Source organism: Emys orbicularis, chromosome 4 (genome assembly GCF_028017835.1).
Source record: "Emys orbicularis isolate rEmyOrb1 chromosome 4, rEmyOrb1.hap1, whole genome shotgun sequence".
Classification (NCBI taxonomy): Eukaryota; Metazoa; Chordata; order Testudines; family Emydidae; genus Emys; species Emys orbicularis.
Genome location: NC_088686.1, coordinates 156,674,106 through 156,695,689, shown reverse-complemented (window position 1 = coordinate 156,695,689; position 21,584 = coordinate 156,674,106). Strand labels below are relative to the sequence as shown.

At 45.2% G+C, this 21,584-nt stretch overlaps 2 protein-coding genes and 1 pseudogene across 2 annotated transcripts; all 3 read left to right on the top strand.

The window, feature by feature from the left end:
* The window catches only part of LOC135877972 (up-regulator of cell proliferation-like), a 778,396-nt pseudogene that overhangs the window by 101,896 nt on the left and 654,916 nt on the right, over positions 1–21,584 (top strand).
* On the top strand, positions 3,049–3,990 carry LOC135877473 (olfactory receptor-like protein OLF1). The gene has a single exon (XM_065402910.1). It carries the CDS (start codon positions 3,052–3,054, stop codon positions 3,988–3,990), a length of 939 nt encoding a protein of 312 aa, XP_065258982.1. The 5' UTR covers positions 3,049–3,051.
* Positions 10,472–11,395, top strand: LOC135877457 (olfactory receptor-like protein OLF1). The gene has a single exon (XM_065402892.1). The coding sequence runs from the start codon at positions 10,472–10,474 to the stop codon at positions 11,393–11,395; it is 924 nt and encodes a 307-aa protein (XP_065258964.1).

Sequence of the window (21,584 nt, the reverse complement as noted above, 5' to 3'; positions counted from 1 at the left end):
ACCAAATTTCTTAGGTCAGGACCCCTCTCCCAGTCCAATGGCTGCTTCCTTTATATCTTCACATGCAGTGAATCAGTGGGCAGAGGCAGAGAGAGAGTGAGCGGATGTTTGCCCCTTCTTTTTATAGTCCTATCTCCCCTTTGAGAAACATTTTCACCTGGTACCAGAAGACAAAATGTCTATGTAGAAGGATGTTCCCTGCTGCTTTTTCCTCACCTTTTTGGTCTTCCTTTGTTTCCCTTCCTGCTTGATGACTCTGGTTACTCTTTAGATAGAAAAATAAGCAGTGCACACATTTCTTTGTTTAAGAGAGACCAGTTTGCCAGCCTGAGTTTGGAACATGTATTAATAACCTGATACAGTGTCATCTTATAACTTCACGCACAGTAACTCCTCACTTAACGTTGTAGTTATGTCCCTGAAAAATGCAACTTTAATTCTTATGAGGAAATTGAATTCACTTAACATCGTTTTGATAAATGTAAATGGGGTGGTTAGGTTCCAGGGAAATTTTTTTTTGCCAGACAAAAGGCATTATATACATTTAAAAACATTTAACAAGCAATTTAATACAGGTATAAGTTTTTAAAGAAACAGTTTAATACTACAACCATCATTGCTGAGTATGAAGCAATGGGAGGTGCCCCCTCCTAACCCCACACAGGCACAGGCCAGTGGCACTGCAGACAATGAGGCAGGCAAGGAGGCTGAAGTTGCCATACGTAGGAGAAGCACGTTGCACAGCAGCAGCGGCAGCTTCCCTTACTGTGGAAGCCCCAGGGGCGGGGGGTTCAACACTCGGCCTGCCCATACCACCCCTTCACCCAACACCCCACCCTTAACCCGCCTCTTCTCCCCCCACCTCCTCCCCCTTTACTCCCCATGCCGTGTCCTTGCTCCTCCCCCTCCCTCCCCTGCCTCCTAAAAGCTGCAAACCATCTGATTGTCGTGGGCAGGAGGTGGGGGGAGCAGGGTGAAGGCGCTGATCTGTGCGGTCCACCGACTGGAGTCGCTGGCAGGGCGTATCGGAGCTGATAGAGGGGCTGACAGCTGTGGATAAAGCAGGCAGCCAAACGACGTTATAGCGGAGCATTGCACAACTTTAAATGAGCAGGTTCTGTAATGGAGCAGGAAAGTAAGATCGAAACAATGTTAAGCGAGAGGATGTTAAGTGGAGAGTTACTGTACATAATCAAAAATATTGTATTAATATTTGCGATGAGAGTATGACTATTTCTAGTTGACTCATAGATTTATTTAGTATCTTAAAGCTGAGCTCTGTGTGCAGATAATATGCATGCAAGAGGGATAGTTTTGTGAACTGCAGAAATCCGTAGCATGCTGTGGTCTCCTCTTGAGCTCCTCTGGTCATCATGTGATCTCCATCAAGCACAATGAGTAAATCTATCCTTCCTACTTTGGGAAGTGACCTAAGAAGGGAAGGACATAGGATACCATGGTGATTGACATGCTATAACTAGCTAGATAATTTGGAGTACTCTTACATGTCTTACAGGTTTTACATTCCACGTATTGGGGCCAGGACTATCAAGTGATTCTGAAACCAGGAATGACTGAGAAGATATCAGCTACAGCTGCAAACAATTAGTACGTTTCACCTGTATCTAACTTTCTGTTCCTTTGATTCCAAATTTGTTGCTAAGGCTGGTTGAAAATTTTTCTTGAGAAGTTTTTTTGATGGGACATTGGATTTTCAATTTAACTATTTTTTCCATAAAATTATTTTCCCTGGAAATTATCAGCTTTCAATCAAAATACCAAACTCCCCTCCTCCCCAAAACATGGCTGTGGGACTCTGGTGATGTTCCAGAGCAGTTCAGCAAGAGGAGAGACCATCACGCATCATGGGGGATGTAGTCCAGCCTGGGAGCCTGGCCCATGGAACAGATTGGTGGTGTGTGGCATGTGATGCAACCCCATGGTATTTTGAAGCTGAAATATTAAGTTATTTGGAAAAAGATTTTGGTCTCCACAAACAAACCCCCTTTGTGGATCAGCTCTACGCAGTACCCGGCTTGCACTGAAAACAGCAGGATGAAATATACCCCTAACCTCATACTCTGTAACTCTGGTAAAAATTGCATCATTTAATAACAAAGTAGGAAAGAGTAGGTCAAATTAATCCCCAGGGCACGAATTACACTGAGGGTGTCTTTGGTTCACTGAATGCCTTAATTAGGTGTTATCGCTCTCTGAGCTCAGGTATTCCCACTTGCTTCAGGAATCATGTCCCATAGATCACACATCTCAGTATAAAACTTTCTGAATGCTCCAAATTGGCAGTTTCTGTCGATGGGGAAATGCCACCAGATCTCTCTCTCTCTTCTCAGCAGGTACGTGCTATTATCCTGAATTACAGTCACACACACACATGCAGACACCTTGGGGATCAGCAGGTATTGAATTCAAAACCTCCAGCACTAAAAGCTTCAGCCCCAACTCCTACCCCTTCAGCTAAAGGAGCGACATCCTGGGTTGGAAAAAAATAGGCAATTACATAGTCACTGAAGCCAGTGCTTTCCATTATGTCTCTGGGTTTTCATACAGGCAAAGTAAATGCCAAAAACCTCATTTAGCACAGTAAGCAACTTTACCTCAAACCGACATGCCAAGCCACAGAGCCCCCCTTGCCCAAAGAGGGTAGAAAGATTGATACTCCTTTACTCTCACCCCTTCTTTAGCTAAGGAATCATCTCTTCAGACTGAGATGATTTTCACGCTGATTCTCTTACAGCAGAGTCACAAGTCATTGCTTGCTGCTCAGATTAGTGCATAGGAGTGTTTGTCTGTATGGCATGATTAACCTGTGTGTCATTGTATTTATGTAGTGTGTACCTTATCGAACACCTGGAATGACCAGCTGTGAACATCTGGCTCTGTGGACTAAGCCCTTCCCTGAGCGGGTACTGATGTCCATTGAGAAACTGACCTCCATTTATCTTCACTTACTTCATTACAGAGAAGGGACAGGTTTTCCGCGCCATCCACCTGCCCACATCTCTGTAGCTGTCTGAGCTGTATTCAGAGGAGATGGAAAAAGGAAATCACTCGGAGGTAACTGAGTTCATTCTCTCAGGACTGACAGATCGTCCGGAGCTGCAGGTCCCCCTGTTTGGGGTGTTCCTACTGATTTATGGTATCACCGTGGTGGGGAATGGGGGGATGATCTTGTTAATCATGATTGACCCCCAACTCCACACCCCCATGTACTTTTTTCTCAGTAATTTGTCTTTCTGTGACCTCTGCTATTCCTCGATAGTTTCCCCTAAGATGCTGCTGAATTTCTTAGCCGAGAGGAAAAACATTTCTTACACTGCCTGTGCTGTGCAACTGTATCTCTCTATTGCTTTTGGAGACATTGAGTGCCTCTTGCTGGCTGTGATGGCATATGACCGTTACGTGGCCATCTGCAACCCACTGCTCTATACGGTCACTATGTCCAGGCAGCTTTGTAAACAGCTGGTGGCTGGGGTGTACGTTGTGGGGTTTGTGGATTCAATGATACACACGTGTTTTACATTTCGCCTGTCATTCTGCAGCTCCAACATCATCAGTCATTTCTTCTGCGACATCCCCCCACTGTTGGCGCTCTCCTGTTCTGACACCCGCATCAATGAGATTGTGATATTTGTTTTTATGAGCTGCATAATAGTGAGCATCTTTGTGACTGTCCTCCTCTCCTATGTCTATATCATCTCCACCATCCTGCAGATCCGCTCTGCCGTGGGCCGGCGCAAGGCCTTCTCCACCTGCACTTTCCACTTGACCACAGTGGTCCTTCTTTTTGGCGCCCTCCTCTTCATGTATTTACGTCCCACCTCCAGCTATTCCATGGACACAGACAAAGTAGCCTCAGTGTTTTACATGGTGGTCATCCCCATGTTGAACCCCCTCATCTACAGCCTGAGGAACACGGAGGTGAAGGATGCCCTGAGGAGAGCAATGAATAAACTCGTAACCAATTCTTGAATCTGTTTAACTCTTTACTCGTTTAGTGATGGGGAGTGGAAACAGGTGAATTCAATTCCCAGCCCATGGCAATGTAATTTTGCAGAGCCGGTGAGAGTATTGTTCATTATTGTATTGTTATTATTTTTAATTTGTTTGTATTCCAACAAGGACTGCAGGCACCAAATGAGATCAGTGGACACATCATGGGAAGAATCACAGGTTCAGAAAGAGAGATTGATTCTATAAGCTGGTGGCAAGGGGCACCCACCTGGAGGGTGAGATGCTCAACTTCACGTCTCTCTTCCAATGGTTATAGAATTAGTTATCCACAGTAGAACTTTGAAAGGAGAGATTGAGAGCAACCCAGACTGGAATTGCACATCACTCAGGGGCTGGGATGCTTTCTGGAAATGCCGGAAACCCCGCATCTACAGCCTGAGGAACACGGAGGTGAAGGACGCCCTGAGGAAAGCAATGAAGAAACTCCTAACCAATTCCTGAATCTCTTTAACTCAGTACTCGTTTAGTGATGGGGAGTGGAAACGGGTGAATTCAATTCCCAGCCCATTGCAATGTAATTTTGCAGAGCCCATGGTAGTATTGTTCATTATTGTATTGTTATTATTATTAATTTGTTTGTATTCCAAGAAGGCCTGCAGGCCCAAACTAGAAGCAGGGCTTTATTAGGGTATTACCCCAGCAATATTCCAGGAGGCATCTGTTTCATATGTGTTAATATATGTGATGTGCTTCGAAAGCACAGAGCTATTTGTATTGGGAAAGAAGAGGGGGGCATCAAATCTATCTCCCTCTGCTTTGTAGTGGGTTTGGTTTCGTTATGCAGTTGCAAGTATGAAGTGTGTGATTTCTATGGCTGAATGAAAAAGGCGTTTTGCACACCCTCCTGATACTCTGCAGCCCTTTATGTCCTCTGTGGGGTTGTTGTAGAGATTGTCGCCTGGTTTGTATCCATGCACGTGGAGGAGAAAGGTGATTTCTATCACAATGGCCTTTATTTTAACTTAAGGGACCAACAAAACACATAAGAACAAGGGCAACATTTCCAAAAGATGTGTGTGTGCGCGTCCTCTGTCAGAATCTGCACTGAATTGAATACAAAATAATATGGAAAGGGTGAGTTTTCTCTACCATATGAATTAAACAGAAAGAAAAAGTCATATCAGACACTAGATGTTTACAGTACATCAGCAAGTTAGCTATGAGGTCTTACTCTTTATTCAGCTGGAAAGTACTATGGACTCTGAAGAATAGAGGTTATGGGAATTGTACAGCTCGGTTTACAGTGAGTGAGAAATGGATAGAGCTGGGCCAATAGCTGATTTTTGAGTTCATGGGTGGTTATAAAAATTGAAAAAGAAATTCAGTTCAACCTGAACCAAATCTGAAAATTCCCTAAATGTTTGGCAAACTGGAAAACATTGACAAAAATTGCCTTTGGGGTCGAAGGAAATATTTAGCATGACCAAAAATGGAACATTTCCTTTCCTTCCTGGATACTTTTCGATGTAAAAGCAAAGACAATGTAGGGCGAGACTGACAAAATGGATGGAAGAGGCAATAATGGCACTGCTTCCCTTGTAGACTTTAACCCAGTGATTAGATCACTCCTGCGGGATGTGGGAAATCCATGTCAATTTCCCCTCTGTCTGACGGGAGAAGCCATTTGAAAGTGGGTCTCCCACATTGCCGGACAGTGCCCTGGCGACTGGGCTATGTTCTGTCCTGCATCATTTTCAGGACTGGTCTTCGCTACCATTGTAAATCGATCTCAGTTACGCTACTTCAAGTTGACTAAGTTAGTCTGATTTACAGCGGTGTCCACACCGTGCTCTGTCACCGGGAGAGTTACGTAACTGAAGTAGTGTAACATAGATCAGCCGACAGCGTTACTGTAGCCCAGCCCTGAGAAAGATCCATGGTGGAACATAGTCTCTGAAGGAGGTGGAGTACAGACTTCTGCAGGTGAGAGGTCTCCCGTCGACTTAGCATGTCTTCCCCAGACCTGCTCAATCAACACCATTTCATCTATCTCAGTAGTCCCGATTTTGCCAGTAGCGTAGATATGGCCTCATTCTCTCCCATTGAAGCTGCTGCATTGTGGATAAAACACAGGAAGAATCACAGGGCCAGAAAGAGAAAATGACTCTATAGACTGGTAGTTCGGGGCACTGACATGCTCAACTTCACTTCTCTGTTCCAATGGTTATTTAATTTGTTATCCATCGTAGAACAACTTTGAAAGGAGAGACTGAGAGGAACCCAGACTGGAATAGCACATCACTGAGTGGCTGGGATGCTTTCTGTAAATACAGGAAACCCAAGTGCACATCTTTGCCCAGCATTGGACAGAAGGGGGAATTGAACCTGGATCTCACACCTCACAGGAGAACACCCTAAGTATTGAGCTAAAAATTACACAGAAAGGGCACATCAGCACCTCTTACTGGTGGGTACTACGCGACCGGCACCTAAATCCTACTCCCCCACACACATTGTTTTGGGACAAGGTTATTAGGAGACTTTGTAACACATTTGTGAATAGTTTCAGGTCAACCCCAATGGCAATGTTTTTTACAATAAATTATAAATCCAGAAGAAATTCACCCATTTCAAGATACTTATGTGTCCCAATGCTGGGAAATTACTTAAGGGGACATTTGGAGAGGTGACCAACAAATAAAGTGGTATACATTCACCTCAGTTTTGTATCATATTAAAAAGACCTCACGGGAGAGACAGTGATACAAAGCAGCTGATGCTCTGCCCCTCTAAGTTCCATTTCCACAAGGAAAGACACGTTCAGAACATTAATAGCATGTGCTGTGCACACCTTTTAGGGTTCTGAGCAGGTACTGCTTCCGTCCTCAACTAACTGTAAGTGAAGGGAGGAAAAACAAAGAGGTACCACCATGTCATGTTTGTGCATGTGGTGGGGGGTACAGTGGAGCTGAATGTCAAGTGTAGGCAGGTTTGTGTCCCTTGCCCGACCCAGTGCTCAGACAAGTATCTCCCCTCCTCCCAGTGCAGGGCTCCTTCTGAGACCGTAGATTAATAGGACTGGAGGGGCCCTTGAGAGGTCATCTATTCCAGTCCTCTGTACTCATGGCAGGACTAAGTATTACCTAGACCATCCCTGACGGGTGTTTGTCTAACCTGCTGTTAAAAATCTCCAACAGTGGAGATTCCACAACCTTCCTGGACAAGTTATTCCAGTGCTTAACCACCCTCACTCTTGGGATGTTTTTCCTAATGTCCAACCTAAAGCACCCTTGCTGCAATTGAAGTCCATCAGTTCTTGTCCTATCCTTTCCCCCCACCCCCGGCCCCATTGCTCTGCAGTTTTACTCCTAAACTCTGTTTTAAGGACTATAAATTCTAGGAAATAAATAAAATTAACAAAAGAATTGGGAGGGAGCTGTGACATACCAGGGTCCAACCCAGACTAAGCAACAGCTGTGTCACCTGCAACCTTGCAATGCCTTACTGAAGTGGCTTCCAACTGGTCCACAAACAAACAAATCATAACCTGAGCATGTGTGTGTAACTGCAGCCTGGCCAGGAATAGTTGGGTTACACTCAAGCTCTCACCACCCTTGGTTATACTGGAGGGTGACTCCAACACACTCCCCAGTCTTTGATTTCCCTCCAGAAACGTACGTCCTGTGCTGCCCAGTCCTCTCCTGGACAATACAAGTTACATTGTCCATTATTTATTTAATAGCACTAATATGCATGCAACTTAGTTTGTCAGACACTTCTATTTAAACACACTGGATTAGATAAAACAAAGTTTATTGATTACAAAGATAGATTTTAAGTGAGTGCAAATAAGGAGGGATAGAAGTCAAACATGGTTACAAGAAAAATAAAGCTACAATGCAACTTGTGCCTAAGTTAACAAACGATGTGAAATTCAAAGCAAACGTTTCCTCAGCACATGCTTTCATCAGTCTTACTGACCAAATTTCATAGGTCAGGACCCCTCCACAAGTCCAATGGCTGCTTCATTTATCCCTTCAGATGCAGTGAATCAATGGGGAGAGAAAGACAAAAAGCAGTGCCTTGGGATGTCTATCCCCTCTTTTTAGAATCCTATCCCCCCTTTGAGAAACATTTCCACCTGGTTACTGGAAGACAAAATGTCTATGTAGAAGGATGTTCCCTGCTGCTTTTTTCTCACCTTTTTGGGCTTCCTTTGTTTCCCTTCCTGCTTGATGACTCTGGTTACTGTTTAGATACAAAAATAAGCAGAGTACACATTTCTTTATTTAAGACAGAGCAGTTTGCCAGCCTCAGTTTGGAACATGTATTAATAAAACGATACAGTGTAATCTTATAACTTCACATAAATTATCAAAAATATTTTAGTAATATTTATGATGAGAGCATGACTATTTCTAGTTGACTCATAGCTTTATTTAGCATCTTAAAGCTGAGCTCTGTGTGCAGATAATAGGCGTGCAAGAGGGATAGTTTTGTGAACTGCAGAAATCCATAGCACGCTGTGGTCTCCTCCTGAGCTCCTCTGGTCACCATGTGGTCTCCATCAAGCAAAATGAGTGAACCTATCCTTCCTACTTTGGGGAGTAACCTAGCAAGGGAAGGACATAGGATACCATGGGTGACTGGCATGCTATAAATAGCTAGATAATCTGGGATACTCTTACACGTCTTACAGGTTTTTCATTCCACCTATTGGGGCCAGGACAATGAGGTTATTCTGAAACCAGGAATGACTGAGACGATATCAGCTATAGTTGCAAACAATTAGTATGTTTCACCTGTATCTAACTTTCTGTTCCTTTGATTCCAAATTTATTGCTAAGGCTGGTTGAAAATTTTTCTTGAGAAGTTTTTTTGATGGGAAATTAGCTTTTCCATTCAGCTATTTTTTCCATGAAATTATCTTTTACCTGGAAATTATAACCTTTTCTTTCAAAATACCAAACTCCCCTCCTCCCTAAACCATGGCTGTGGGACTCTGGTGATGTTTCAGGGCAGTTCAGCAAGAGGAGAGACCATCATGCGTCATGAGGGATGCAGTGGAGCCTGGGAGCCTGGAACGTGGAAGAGATTGGTGCTGTGTGGTATCTGATGCACCCCCGTGGTATTTCCAAGCAAAAAGATTTTGGTCTCCACAAACAAAACCCTTTTGTGGATCAGCTCAACACAGCACCCTGCTTGTACTGAAAACAGCAGGAAGAAATATACCCCTAACCTCATACTCTGTAACTCTGGTAGAAATTGCATCATTTCATAACATAGTAAGGAAGAGGAGGTCAGATTAGTCCCCAGGGCATGAATTACACCAAGGTGGTTTTGGTTCAGTGAACGCATTAATTAGGTGTCATGGTGCTCTGAGCTCAGCTATTACCAGTTGCTTCAGGAATCATGTCCCACAGATCACACATCTCAGTATAAAATTTCCCGAATGCTCCAAACTGGCAGTTTCTAACGATGGGGAAACGCCAGCATATCCCTCTCTTCTCAGCAGGTACGTGCGATTCCCCAACATCACTTCCACACACACACACAGACACCATGGTGATCAGCAGGTATTGAATTCAATATCTCCAGCACTAAAAGCCTCAGCCCCAACTCCTACCCCTTCAGCTAAAGGAGCGACATCCTGGGTTGGAAAAAAATAGGCAATTACATAGTCACTGAAGCCAGTGCTTTCCATTATGTCTCTGGGTTTTCATACAGGCTAACGTAAATGCCAAAAACCTCATTTAGCACAGTAAGCAACTTTACCTCAAACCGACATGCCAAGCCACAGAGCCCCCCTTGCCCAAAGAGGGTAGAAAGATTGATACTCCTTTACTCTCACCCCTTCTTTAGCTAAGGAATCATCTCTTCAGACTGAGGCCTGGTCTACACTTACCCCCCAAGTCGAAGTAAGGTACGCAAATTCAGCTACGTGAATAACGTAGCTGAATTCGACATACCTTACTTCGAATTTACCGCGGTCCACACGCGGCAGGCAGGCTCCCCCGTCGACTTCGCGGTACTCCTCTCGCGGAGCTGGAGTACCGCAGTGGACGGGGATCACTTCCTGGTTCGATTTATCGCGTCCACACCAGACGCGATAAATCGAACTCGGAACTTCGATCCGCAGCCGTCGAACTACCGCGTAAGTGTAGACTAGCCCTGAGATGATTTTCACGCTGATTCTCTTACAGCAGAGTCACAAGTCATTGCTTGCTGCTCAGATTAGTGCATAGGAGTGTTTGTCTGTATGGCATGATTAACCTGTGTGTCATTGTATTTATGTAGTGTGTACCTTATCGAACAACTGTAATGACCAGCTGTGAACATCTGGCTCTGTGGACTAAACCCTTCCCTGAGCGGGTACTGATGTCCATTGAGAAACTGATCTCCATTTATCTTCACTTATTTCATTACAGAGAAGGGACAGGTTTTCCGCACCATCCACCTGCCCACATCTCTGTAGCTGCCTGATCTCTGTTCAGAGGAGATGGAAAAGGGAAATCACTCGGAGGCGACTGAGTTCATTCTCTCAGGACTGACAGATCGTCCGGAGCTGCAGGTTCCCCTGTTTGTGCTGTTCCTACTGATTTATGGTATCACCCTGGTGGGGAATGGGGGGATGATTTTGTTAGTCACGATTGATCCCCGACTCCACACCCCCATGTACTTTTTCCTCAGTAATTTGTCTTTCTGTGACCTCTGCTTTTCCTCATTAATTTGCCCTAAGATGCTGCTGAATTTCTTAGCTGAAAGGAAAAGCATTTCTTACACTGCCTGCACTGCACAAATGTGTCTCTCTATCGTTTTTTCAGATTTTGAGTGCCTCTTGCTGGCTGTGATGGCATATGACCGTTATGTGGCCATCTGTAATCCACTGCTGTATACAGTCACTATGTCCAGGCAGTTTTGTAAACAGCTGGTGACTGGGGCATACGCTGTTGGGTTGGTTGATTCAATGATTCAGTGTTTTATATTTCAGCTGTCATTCTGCAGCTCCAACATCATCAATCATTTCTTCTGTGACGTCCCCCCCCTGTTGGCGCTCTCCTGTTCTGACACCCGCAACAACGAGATTGTGATGTTTGCTTTTGGGTGCTGCATTATAGCAATCAGTTTTGTCACTGTCCTCCTCTCCTATGTCTATATCATCTCCACCATCCTGCAGATCCGCTCCACCAAGGGCCGTCACAAAGCCTTCTCCACCTCCACTTTCCACTTGAATGCAGTGGCCCTGTTTTATGGCACACAACTCTTCATGTATTTACGTCCCCCCTCCACCTATTCCATGGAAACAGATAAAGTGGTCTCAGTGTTTTATACGCTGGTGATTCCCATGTTGAACCCCCTCATCTACAGCCTGAGGAACACGGAGGTGAAGGACGCCCTGAGGAGAGCAATGAATAAACTCTGAACCAATTCTTGAATCTGTTTAACTCTGTACTGGTTTAGTGATGGGGAGTGGAAACCGGTGAATTCAATTCCCATCTCATTGCAATGTAATTTCACAGAGCCCTTGGGAGTATTGTTCATTATTGTATTGTTATTATTATTAATCTGTTTGTATTCCAACACGTCCTGCAGGCCCCACCTAAAATCAGGACTTTAGTAGGCAATTACCCCAGCAAAATTACAGGAGGCACCTGTTTCACATGTGTGAATATATGTGATGTGCTTCGAAAGCACAGAGCTATTTGTATTGGGAAAGAAAAGGGGGGGCATCTAATCTATCTCCCTCTGCTTTGTAGTGGGTTTGGTTTTGTTATGCAGTTGCAAGTATGAAGTGTGTGATTTCTATGGCTGAACCAAAAGGGCATTTTGCACACCCTCCTGATACTCTGCAGCCCTTCATGTCCTTTTTGGGGTTGTTGTAGAGATTGTCGCCTGGTTTGTATCCATGCACGTGGAGAAGAAAGGTGATTTCCATCACAATGGCCTTTATTTTAAGTTAAGGGAGCGACAAAACTCGTAAGAACAAGGGTAACATTCCCTAAAGAGAACATGGTGTCTGTGCATCCTCTGTGAGAATCTGCACTGAATTGAATACAAAATAATATGGAGAGGGTGAGTTTTCTCTACCATATAAATTAAACAGAAAGAAAAAGTCATATCAGACACTAGATGTTTATAGCACATCATCAGGATAGCTATGAGGTCATACTCTTTATTCAGCTGGAAAGTATTATGGACTCTGAAGGATAGGAATTCTGGGAATTGTACAGCTCGGGTTACGGTGGGTGAGAAATGGATAGAGCTGGGCCAATAGTTGATTTTTGAGTTCATGGGTGGTTATAAAAATTGAAAAACAAATTCAGTTCAACCTGAACCAAATCTGAAAATTCCCTAAATGTTTGGCAAACTGGAAAACATTGACAAAAATTGCCTGTGAGATTGAAGGAAATATTTAGCATGACCAGAAACTGAACATTTCTGTTCCTTCGTGGATACTTTTTGATGTAAAAGCAAAGACATGACAAAATGGATAGGAATGGAAGAGGCACTAATGGTGCTGATTCCCTTGTAGACTTTAAATGAGTAATAAGATCACTCCCGTGGGATATGGGAGATCCAGGTCAATCCCACCTCTGTCTGATGGGGAGAAGCCATTTGAAAGTGGGTCTCCCACATTGCCGGACAGTGCCCTGGCGACTGGGCTATGTTCTGTCCTGCATCGTTTTCAGGACTGGTCTTCGCTACCGTTGTAAATCGATCTCAGTTACGCTACTTCAAGTTGACTAAGTTAGTCTGATTTACAGCGGTGTCCACACCGTGCTATGTCAACCGGAGAGTTACGTAACTGAAGTAGTGTAACATAGATCAGCCGACAGCGTTACTGTAGCCCAGCCCTGAGGAAGATCCATGATGGAACATAGTCTCTGAAGGAGGTGGAGTACAGACTTCAACAGATGAGAGGTCTCCCATCGATTTAGCATGTCTTCCCCAGACCTGCTCAATCAACACCATTTCATCTATCACTGTAGTCTTGATTTAGCCAGTAGTGTAGATTTGCCCTCAGTCTCTCCTGTTGAAGAATCACAGCACCAGAAAGAGAGAATGACTCTATACACAAGTGGTTTGGAGCACCCACATGCTCAGCTTCATGTCTCTGTTCCAAGGGTTATTTAATTTGTTATCCACCGTAGAACAACTTTGAAAGGAGAGACTGAGAGGAACCCAGACGGGAATAGCACATCACTGAGTGGCTGGGATGCTTTCTGTAAATACAGGAAACCCAAGTGCACATCTTTGCCCAGCATTGGACAGAAGGGGGAATTGAACCTGGATCTCACACCTCACAGGAGAACACCCTAAGTATTGAGCTAAAAATTACACAGAGAGGGTGCATCACCACCTCCTACTGGTCGCTGCTTCATGACCAGCACCTAAATCCTACTCCCCCACACACATTGTTTTGGGACAAGGCTATTAGGAGACTCTGTAACACATTTGTGAATAGTTTCAGGTCAACCCCAATGGCAATGTTTTTTACAATAAATTATTAATCCAGAAGAAATTCACCCATTTCAAGATATTTACGTGTCCCAATGCTGGGAAATTACTTAAAGAGACATTTGGAGAGGTGACTAACAAATAAAGTGGAATATATTCACCTCAGTTTTGTATCATATTAAAAAGACCTCATGGGAGAGACAGCTATACAAACCAGCTGATGATCTGGCCCTCTATGTTCCAATTCAACAAGGAAAGACACGGTCACAACATTAATTGCATGTGCTGTGCACACCTCTTGTGCTGGGAGCAAAGATGTTCCAGGGATCAAATATCAAAGTCATCCCAGGAAGCAGCTCCAGAGGTGTTAAGGATAACGTTGGTATGGTTAGAAAAGAGGGAAAGATTGAACTCTAAGTCTGATTTTAGGGTTCTGAGCAGGTACTGCTTCTGTCCTCAACTCATTGTAAGTGAAGGGAGGAAAACCAAAGAGGTACCACCAAGTCATGGGCAAACAAGTCCATTTCAGAGCATTTCGGCCTTTAATTGAAATGACAGTGAGCCATTCATGGGAGGGAAAGGAAGGAATTATCCTGAGAGGAGAAATTTAAACTTTTCTGAACATATTTACCTATCAAAAGAAGGAAAGAGCTTTACCAAGGGAGGGAGACGAGTGATTGGAAAAGGAGAGAAAAATAGTTTTAAGAGCAAGGAGGAAAACTCCCTCATCGATTCAGGGAATGTCTATACTAAGGCCATTACATTGACTCAGCTATGGTGTGCAGCAGTGCCGTAGTGTTGATGCTTTCCACATTGCAGTAGCTAGATCAATGGAAGAATTACACTGAGGGATCAGTACAAGTTAACTCCCTCGCACAGGGTGTAAAAAGTCCTCCCTCCCCCCGTACGACGGAGCTCTATTGATCTATTTTTTAAGCATAAATCAGGTCTCAGAGAAGCTGTCAATCAAAAAGACCAGTTGGGAAATCTTGTCCTATCTCCCTGCCAGGGCAGCGGAATCCCCTTCGGTTCCTTTTGTTCAGGCTAGTTGGAAATATTCCAGCTGTGCCAGCTTCCCAGTAGAGATTATTCTGCATTCTGATGAGCTCAGTGTCAGGCTGTGTGTGTGTAGTGGGCACTCTGTGTGTGTGTGTGTGTGTGTGTTTGGTGTGCAGTGGGCACTGTGCATGTGTGTGCATGTGGTGGGGGGTACAGTGGAGCTGAATCTCAAGTGTGGGCAGCTGTGTGTCCCTTGCCCTGCCCACTGCTCAGGCTGGCTTGCCCCCTCCTCCCAGTGCACGGCTCCTTGTGAGGTCATAGAATCATAGGACTGGAGGGGTCCTTGAGAGGTCATTTAGTCCAGTGGTTCCATGTAATAACAGACCGAGCAAAGTGAATCGCCATACAAAATAAAATAAAACACGCAAGTCTAAGCCTAATACAGTTAAAACTAAATGCAGGTAAATCTCACCCTCAGGGATGTTCCAACAAGTCTCTTTTACAGACAAGACTTCCTCCTAGTCTGGGTCCAGCAATCACTCACACCCTTGAAGCTACTGTCCTTTGTTCCAGTTTCTTTCAGGCATCACCTTGATGTGGAGAGGCTGTCTTTTGTGCCAGCTGAAGACAAAATGGAGGGGTCTCCCAGGGGCTTTAAAGACTTTCTCTTGCGGGTGGAAACCCCTTCCCCTCTCCTATGCAGAATCCAGCTCCAAGATGGAGTTTTGGAGTCACACGGGCAAGTCACATGTCCATGCATGAGTCAGTTCCTTGCAGGCTGACGCCACATTCCCAGGAAAGCTCAGATGTGGATTGGCGTCTCTCAAAGTTCATTGTTAGCTTACGTGTTTCTTGACTGGGCACTTACTGAGAATAGTCTTTTCTCAAGAAGCTGACCAACTGCTTCAGTGAGGCTTCTTAAAATCAAACCAGTACTCAGACAATATTCATAACTTCGAATATAAAAATGATACATGCATACAAATAGGATGAATATATTCAGTAGATCATAACCTTTGCATAACTCTGTTTCACGGACTATAAGCTATAGGAAATGAATAAATTTAATAAAAGAATAATCGGAATGAAGCTGGCATGCTTGGAGATATTTTGTAGAAGCATCTGCAGAGATACTTCAGTCCTCCTTTTTGCAGCCTGCCCTGACCTTGGCATTTTCAGTGAGGACTGCCCCAGGCACCTCCAGGTCACAGGAGGCAGAGAAGCCAGGAGGACGAGTTATGAGCATGACTCCTAGAGGAAGTAGGGGCATAGTGTTTCCTGGGCACAGACCTGGGGCGACAGACTTGGGAGTTTCTGAATACAGAGATTGCTCGCTGTTGGTTGTTTCTACTGGTGTTCAGGTAAGCAGAACTTTGTGTACATTCTTTGTAACCCCTCCCACACGGATTATACCAAAGAATAGAGCTGACTTGGATCATCAATTTTTCCTCCTAATATAATCAACCCTGCAATGTCTCACAGGTTGGCACCACTTAGGAGAAGGGGGCACCGACATGCCCTGGAGTATTAGGCTTCAGGCCTATATGGTAGTATCTATGTGGTAGTCCTAATGTAAAGATTATTAAACTTTATGCCTAGACAGCAGTATTTTTGTATCATTGCTCATCTAAAGATTATTATGCCATACGCCTCCATGGCACTACCTGTGTGGCATTGCTCACCCCAATATTATAAGGCCATATGCCTTCCTGGCAATACCTGTGTAGCATTATTCACCCAAAGGCCTAATTGGCATTACCCGTGGGTTATTGCTCACCTGCAAGGTATATCTATAGAGTGTAACTTGGGTGGCATGAAGAGCTAGCCACCATAATTACATCACTAGCATCTCGGATTGATATGTACTTGGGATGGCTAGCCCCTTCAGCTGCTTGCACCACTCCAACTACACTGGAAGTACCGGTGACCTATTGCTGACTTAAAGATTCTCGGGTCACAAACCTACATGGTAATATCTGTGAGGTATTACTGCTTATGTCAAAATTATTAGGCCATAAACCTGCATAGAAGCCCCTGTCAGGTATGGCCCACCTACATGGTATGAGACCTTAAGCCTAGATGGCAGTACCTGTGTGGTTTTGCTCACCGAATGAACAGTCCTTGTTATGGCACAAGTGCTTATTAAGGGCAAAATTGATGGTGTTAAAAATGGTGTCAAAATGGCAGTCTCATTTGCATATTTCTTTATATTTTTGACATCGAGCCAAGTGCATCTAAGAGGCGGCTCTGCTGGGTTCATCTGGAGTTACACTGGGAATGATTATGGCCCACAGTTTTTACTACAAAGCACTTTTTATGTTGAGGTTTCTTACATATTTGAATGTCGTTTATTATAAAATCAAATTCACTCGCGTTGTCTACTCAAAACCTTGTCCCCTATTTGTGTATCTCTGACTGCCCCCTCCTAGGCAGTGGCTTTAGTGCCACAACCGGGGATAAAACCGTATTGTCAATTGTTCTGTCAGGCAGAGTGAGCCGTACGAGACCCAAACAAGAGGAAGTGTGCAGGACAGGAGTGCTGGGAGTGATGAAATAGCCTGGGCAGTGTGACAGATGTTAGACAGTCTTATCTTTGCCAAACATACCTCTACATTTATTCTCCACAGTATGAGAACTGTGGGCCAGATTCATCAGTCTGCTCTGGCCGCTTTGTGCTCTTCTAGCAAAGCAAAGTATTTAGAACCCTAGTTTAGTTAAGCGTAAGGCCCTGTCTACACTTGCAGATGTAGAGTGCTGGGAGTTAAACCAGATCTCAGAGACAGCAGCAGGGCAAGTGCTGACGTGTGTTCAAACTGTCAGCGGCAAGCGCAGTGGCATGGCAACATTTGCGGCACTTGCAGCAGCATTTGGAGTGGTGTATTATGGGCAGCTATCCCACAAAGCACCTCTTCCCATTCTGGCGCTGAGGCTTGTGGGAAGGGGGAAGGGGGTGCGGGGCATTCTGGGTCCTGTCCCACTGCCCCGTGATGCATCGCTTCGCATCCCAGCAATCCCTGTACTTCTGTCCACATTTGGCACCATCTTTCAACCTTTTTTTTTTACTGCGTGCTCTGTCTTCCTTTTCGGGCTGCGGGAATGGATCCCGAACTGCTGAGGAATATGCTGATGGGTCTCACCAGCACATCACGAATTGCAGTTGAGTTACTTCTTAAGCTACAAAGTGACAGTGAGGAGTCTGACAAGGATGTCGACTCGCATGACACATATGACACGAGATTGCTTGTGGCATTCATGGACATGCTCACCACTGTGGAATGCCGCTTTGGGGCTCAGGAAACAAGCATTGAGTGATGGGATCACATCGTCATGCAAGTCTGGGATGACGAGCAGTGGCTGCAGAACTTTCGGATGAGGAAAGCCACTTTTATGGGACTGTGCGCTGAGCTTGCCCCCACCCTGCGGTGCAAGGACACGACATTGAGAGCGGCCCTGTGAGTGGCGATTGCAATCTGGAAGCTGGCAACTCCAGACAGCTACCGATCGGTCTCTAACCAATTCGGAGTGGGCAAGTCGACCATTGGAATCATGTTGATGCATGTTTGCAGGGCCATTAATCGCATTCTGCTCAGAAGAACCGTGACTCTAGGCAACGTGCGTGACATTGTGGATGGCTTTGCACAAATGGGTTTCCCTAACTGCGGAGGGGTGATAGATGGCACGCATATTCCCATTCTGGCACCAGACCACCTAGCCTCCGAGAACATAAATTGGAAGGGGTATTTCTCTATGGTTCTCCAGGTGCTTGTGGATCACTGTGGGCGTTTCACGGACATTAATGCAGGCTGACCTGGAAAGGTGCATCTTTTGGAACACAGGACTTTTCAGGAAGCTGCAAGCCGGGACTTTCTTCCCGGACCAGAAGATCTCCATAGGAGAAGTCAAAATGCCCATTGTGATCCTTAGAGACCCCGCCTACCCTTTAATGCCATGGCTCATGAAACCATACAGGGGGAGCCTTGACAGCAGCAAGGAGCGGTTCAACAACAGGTTGAGTTGGTGCAGAATGACTGTGCAGTGTGCTTTTGGCCGTTTAAAGGCCCGCTGGTGCTGTCTGTATGGGAAGCTAGACCTGCCGATGACAACATCCCTACGGTTATAGCCTCGTGCTGTACCCTCCATAACATTTGAGAAGGGAAGGGTGAAAGCTTGACTCAGGCATGGACCACTGAGGTTCAATGCCTGGAGGCTGAATTTGAACAGCTAGAGACCAGGGCTATTAGAGGGGCCCAGCGCGGGGCTGTAAGGATTAGGGATGCCTTGAGGGAGCAATTTGATGCTGAAAGCCACCAGTAATGTTTGGTGCCCTGCACAGGAGTGAAGTGCAGTGGTTCCAATGCTGTAGGCATCTGTGTTTGCTACGTATGATGCACTGACTTGCAGTGTCTGTTGCTTACCTGGGCTACGGTATCTTTTACTTAATGCAATAAAGAATGTTTCCCAAACCAAAAAATTCATTTATTGAAAAGAAACACAACTGCTGGAGAAACACACATGGCACGACACATCTCTGCTGTGTGGGAGGAAGGAAGGGGGTGGGGTGGGGAATGGGACAATCACAGATTTGCGTATGTCCTGTTATCATATTCAGCCTTCCTGTCTGGAGTGCCGTGCAATGAGTGCTGCACTTCAGGCTGGCTAAAATGCCTGGTGATGGGGGTTGAGTGCAGTGAGTAAGGGTCCTCCTTGCTTCTTTACGGCCCTCCCTGAGGCTGTGCAGCCTTTCGGCCGTTGATAACAAGGATGGCTGGGATCTCAAGTTTGCATCTGTAAAGCCAAAATGCAACATTTTACAGAGGCAGCATTGTTCACACCAGACGGAGCAATGATTTGGCTGAACTTAAAGAGAAGCACGGTGTACACAATAGCACAAACTGTCTGTCCCAAGGCGAGCGCACATAACCCACAAAAGCCCCAAAATGGTGAGTAACCACAGGGGTAGGGGGACCTGATTGTTCCAGGGCCGTACTGTCCTCTGGGGTCCTGTGTCTTGGGGAGAGCCAACAGCTGAAGGGGACCCCTATACTCGACACTGTCCCCACATTTTCCACAGGCTGGGTTCGTCCTGGAAGATATCTCACTGCTGAGGGTGACCTGGGAAGCAAGGGAGGGTCTTCTGCAACAATGCAGTTTCCACCCTGCTAATTTCAATGAATGTTTGCAATGTCTTTGAAACACATTCAGATTTTAATGATGCACACTGGACCCACTTTAACCACACTTCCAAACTTGCTTGCCAAGTTACGCAATCTCAGTTTGGCAGGCACAGACTTTCTAATCATGCCCACAGGGAGCTTATTAAAATGGTCAGAAGCTAATACTGTTTCTGGAGAGATGGGTCAATTACACTAAATTGATCGCCTAAGGTCCTGAGATGGAGGCACCTGGAAGTGTAACCTCCCTGGAATTTTCATTTTTGTTTTGTTGCCAGAGCCAGGGTGATTATTTTGAACCAGCACGCATAATCGCCCAAGTGCATTGCCTTGTTCCTCATAGGGGAATTAAAGAAATTACCAGCAGAGAATTCCCTAAGAGGGAACATACAGAGACAGAAACTAATTATTTCATTTGTAACTGCAAAACTGCACAGAAGATACATTTGACATTCAAAACTGTTGTTCCAGTGACTATATTAGTATCAGTCAAATATTACTATTAATTCTACTAATGTCAGACCTACATATCCACCTCTCTCTCTATAGCCCGCATTCCCTCTGCCCAGACCTTGTAGACCAGGACAGACACATCTTGATTGGATGCACCTCAATACCATGGGAAAACAGCAAAAGAATATGGACAGAATAAACATGTTTTAAACTGAAACTGCTATCACAGCCACAGGTTACAAAACAGGCCCTCCCATAGGAATGAATAATTCCCTTCGCTGCAGGAATGATTGGAATATTCTGACTTGTGGCATGCAGGACATGAGACTATCTGATAATCATGACCTCTTCTGGCCTTAAAATCTATGGACCTGTGTACTGACTTAATTTCCCGTTTAAAAATAAAGCAAAGAGAAGCCTCTGTGTTTGGAACTGTTCGGGTGAATTCAGAGCGGAATAAAAAAAAATGTAAACCAGTCGCTAAAGAAAGAAAAGAACATTTTGAAAATCCACCCACTCCCCAAATAGACAGCGCACTTCATTTCTGATCTGTAGCAACCATCCTGGCATTTCTATTTCTATTCCTGGATCCCCTGGCATTCCAGTCCTGTCCAGCTCATCTCTAATCTGCAGGATTCCCACACATGCCCCCAGCTCTGCATCAAATGCTAATTTGCATCACCTTGGTTTCCATTACATTAAATATGTAGGATACTTGTGCATGCGCACACACACACACACACACACACACACACACACACACACACACACACACACACACACACACACACTCTGTAGTTGAGAGGATAGATAGCCTAGCGTTTAGGGTGCCTGTGGCAGGGCAGGGAGGTGAGCTGTAGTGGGGCAAACACACAGTTAGAGACTGGGGACTGGCTAGAGCAATATTTAGGGCACTAGCCTGTTAGATGAGGTGGGTTCATGGCCCTGCCCCCCCATCAATGAGATTTTGACAGTGAATAATATTTACATTTCTAAGTGCCCAAAAACCTTTTAAAAAATGATATTGGAGCAACATAAGCTACAAAGGGTGTGACACTCTAAGGGTATGTCTACACTACCCGCCGGATCGGCGGGCAGTGGTCGATGTATTGGGGGTCAATTTATCGCGTCTAGTCTAGATGCGATAAATCGATCTCTGATCGCTCTCCCATCGACTCCGGAACTCCAGCGCCGTGAGAGGCGCAAGCGGAGTTGACAGGGGAGCGGCGACAGTCGACCCCGCACCACGAAGATGCCAAGATAAGTTGACCTAAGATACGTCGACTTCAGCTACACTATTCTTGTAGCTGAAGTTGAGTATCTTAGGTCGATCCCCCCCTCCAGTGTAGACCAGGGCTAAGAAGTTGTTGACTGATATGTGTAGGCAGCAGAAGAGGGCGCCAGAGAGCTACCTCTGCCTGCAGTACCAAAGACAGATTGCAAGGTGCTCCAACATTGTGATAATAGGAGCCACATAAGGAACTTAGAACAACCCCTGTAATTCTTTGCCTGGATCCCCTGGAATTGCAG